This window comes from Mus pahari, chromosome 14, assembly GCF_900095145.1.
Source record: "Mus pahari chromosome 14, PAHARI_EIJ_v1.1, whole genome shotgun sequence".
Classification (NCBI taxonomy): Eukaryota; Metazoa; Chordata; class Mammalia; order Rodentia; family Muridae; genus Mus; species Mus pahari.
The window spans coordinates 62205764-62209347 of record NC_034603.1 but is presented as its reverse complement, the minus strand read 5'-3'; the positions used below and the strand labels follow the sequence as shown (position 1 = coordinate 62209347).

Here is a 3584-nt window from a genome sequence, read left to right as displayed (position 1 = left end):
GATAAATAAATCTTTTTGTTGTTGTTGTTGGTTTTTCAAGACAGGGTTTCTCTGTATACCCCTGGTTGTCCTGAGACTCACTTTGTAGACCAGGCTGGCCTCAAACTCATAAATCCACCTGCCTCTGCCTCCCGAGTGCTGGGATTAAAGGTGTGCAGCACCATGCCAGGCTTGATAAATAAATCTTAACTGTCTGAGCAAACAGGGACCCAGCTAGATAGACCATCTGGAGTAAGTGGAGGTCCTAAATTCAATTCCCTTCATGAAGGCTCGCAACTATCAGTACAGCTAAAGTGTACTCATATACATAAAATAAATCAATTAATCATTTTGGAGGGAGTTGGGACAGAGTTTCTCTGGCTATGCTGGCTGTCCTAGAACTCACTCAGTAGACCAGGCTAGCCTTGAACTCAGAAATCATCTTGCCTCTGGAATTAAAGGGGTGTGCCACCACCTCTGGCCCATACATCTTTCTTAAAAATGAAAGAAATAAAAAAAAAAACTTGTGATACCACCACCTGGAGATTTTGTATCTTTGTTTTTTTTTGTTTCTAATTTAAACCAGTCTGTGGACTGAATTGGATCTCACTAATTCCATCATACTAGTTTTGAACTCACAGAGATTTGCCTCCTCCCTGATGGGATTAAAGGCTGTGCCACCACGCCCTGCTCTATCCACCATTTAAGCACAACCAGCAGAGGGTCTTCCAGAGAGCTCTGCTCCATCCAACATACAAGGCTGGCAAATCAACCTCTTCTGACCCCCAACTCCCAATTCCTCAAACTCAAGCCAGGCCAGCTCCTCTCCACTTCTCTTCCCTGAGCTCCTGTTCAGCTTGCAGCCCTGGTCCAGTCAACTCCAGTGTGTTAAATCCAACTCTATCCTGAGTCTGGGCCCATAGGTGGAGAGAAGTGGGAAAGGTCCTGCCCTGTCACTCTGTCCTTACACTCTGAAGCTCAGTGGCCCCCTTGACAGGATGCTGGACAACAGGGTCTGGGGCACACTCACCTTGACCTTTGGCCTGCTTTTCAGTCTCCAAGGAGTGAACACCAATGAGGTAAGTAAGACTTCTGTGACTTTTGAGGACCCTGTGGGGCAGAGGCTTGCCTAGGCCCAGTCCCCACCTTAAATTGTCAGGAATTCTCTTAGCCATGGGCAATTGGAAACTTCCTGTCTGTTGGGTTTGGGAAAAGGGTAGGTAGGAACCTCAAAGGGAGACTAGGGAAACATGGTTCCCTGTCTTGGCAGGGCTGTGTTCCTACATGGAACCTGGCCCCAACCACAGCCCTGAATAGGATCTGTGACCCCCGCTTTAGTCTCGGCATGTCTTATTAAATCCTGAGTCAGGCTGAGGGACCTGAGGTCTTGCTTGTCTGGGTTAGGGGGTCTCTCCTTCGCTGTTCCTCGAAGGTTGGTGACCTTGGGTGTAGTTTATTGTCCCTCCTCCCCGGGACTTATCTGTTTGTGTACCTGGAAGTGGAGGTTCTCACTTCTCTGTATAGTTAAAAGTTTCATCAGACCTGGCGGCCTGGCTGGTGTCCTCAAGCCTTAGTCCCAGAGGGGCAGGATTTGAGCTCTTGTTAATATTCAAACATAAGTGTCTTGGGTTGGCCAGTTTCCCTCAGAGGTGGCCAGAACAAGCCTTTGTTGAATACAATCTGTTTCTTTTGGTTTTCCTTTTCTTTTTTTTTTTTTTTTCTTCTGGTTTTGGTTTTCTGAGATAGTGTTTCTCTGTGTAGCCCTGGCTTTCCAGGAACTCACTTTGTAGGCCAGGTAGGCCTCGAAATCAGAAATCTGCCTCCCGAGTGCTGGGATTAAAGGCGTGTGCCACCACGCGAGACTTCTTTTGGTTTTCAAGACAAGGTTTCTATAGCCCTGGCTCTCCTAGAGCTCTGTAGTCCATGCTGGCCTCAACTCAGACATTGAATTTACAATCTTGGTTGAGAATCTGCTATGGCGTGTGGGTGTAAGTGGAGTCCCAAGTCTGCTCCCCAGAACAGTGTCCACTGGCTGTTGGGAATCTGTCCTCCATCCAAGACCATGCATGAGTGAACCCAGGGTCAAGACACTTCCAATCTGGGACCTCTGCATCATTTGTTGACCCTTCTCCACAGCCCCAATTATAGACACCATCAGTCCTCCCAATCAGATCTAATCAATCCATGTTTAGTAAACTTCAGGGTCCCAACCATCCTTATCAGAGAATCCTGGTTCAATTTATCAAACCTGTGAGCCTTTTTTTTTGACACAGTGCCTTATTATATAGATTATACTGAACCTGACTTCAACAAAGACCTGCTTTGGTACCCCTGTATTGGAATTAAAGGAAGTGTCCACCATGCCTGGCATAAGTGCTTCTTAAATGTAGTTAGGAGAGGATCCCGGATCCCAGTGGTGTTAATAGCTCACACCGTTAATCCAAGCCTTGTAGAGGCAGTCAGATGGATCTGAGATCTAATCCAACTGGATTACAGAGCCAATTAACAGGACAGCCAGGGATAAAGAGAGAAACCCCTCCTTCGAAAACCCATATGGTCCAAGAGGATAGTTGGATATTTGCAAGAGGGGGAGAGAGAGACAAATAAGGACAGAGACAGACAGACAGACAGAAAGGGAGGGAGAGAGAGAGAGATGAGTTCTGTGTTTCTGAGCCCCTTGTACCTTTAGCACGCAGCACCCATCCTCACCAAGGAACAGAGCTACTATGAGCATGGAAAGGGAATGATTCCGGCTGTGATTGTCACCTGTCCTCTTGTCTTTGTTGTTGTTGTTGTTGTTTTTAGCAAAGAAATGTTATTGTGAGGATCATTATTGAAGCCAAAAGCTGGCTTGCTATTCTTTAATAGTTGAGGGAGGGCCTTGTTCTTGCTGTCCTAGAAGCTGTGGACTCCTGAGATTAAAGGCATGTACCCCCACACCTCGCAATGGCTTTAAGTGAAGTAGCCAGAGAGGGCCCTGCCTTGATACCTGGGGGAAGAGAGGCCTAATTAAGAGCGTAGACAGTACTGCTATCAACAGGATGGAATCCTGTATGGAGACCTAGGGGTGCCTCAAAATACTGAAGGATACAGGGCAGGGGTTTCCAGCAGGGATCTGAGGATGGAGAGGACCTGAATATGTTTAGTAAACTCCCAGAGTTGTCTCTTCCTGTGACACTGGATCACGGGAGTAGAGGCATTGGGGAATTTAGGTTGCTTTCTGTGGGTGGGGGTGGGGGCTGTGAAGATAAGGATCAAGTAAAAATGGGTTCCTGAGCCAATCTGCAATTGTGCGTGTGTGTGTTCCCTAGGGTTAGTGGTCCACATATTTAATCCTGCAGTCTGGAGGCAGAGACAGGTGGATATCCACATTCCTGTCTAGCTGGGCAATAGAGTGAGACAAGGGCTTGGCTCAATGAAAATAAGAGGGAAGAAGCTTGCTTGATAATCTGTGCCTTTGACCCCAGCACTTGAGGAGGCAGAGGAAGGCTCCAGTTGTTGACCCTGAACATGGTGGTTGGAGGGAGGGAGAATCTCAGACCCACTGTGTGGAACAATGTCTTAGTAGAGAAAAGCCTCCAGTTCTCTTAGACAGAGTTTCTTCT

At 47.2% G+C, this 3584-nt stretch overlaps 1 protein-coding gene across 1 annotated transcript in view; it reads left to right on the top strand.

The window, feature by feature from the left end:
* The first annotated feature begins 977 nt into the window (after positions 1-977).
* Tmem92 (transmembrane protein 92) overlaps positions 978-3584 on the top strand; it is a 23890-nt gene continuing 21283 nt past the window's right edge. The window contains exon 1 of the mRNA XM_021214083.1: positions 978-1058. Within this exon, the coding sequence (XP_021069742.1) occupies positions 978-1058 (81 nt within the window). The remainder of the gene's footprint in view (positions 1059-3584) is intronic.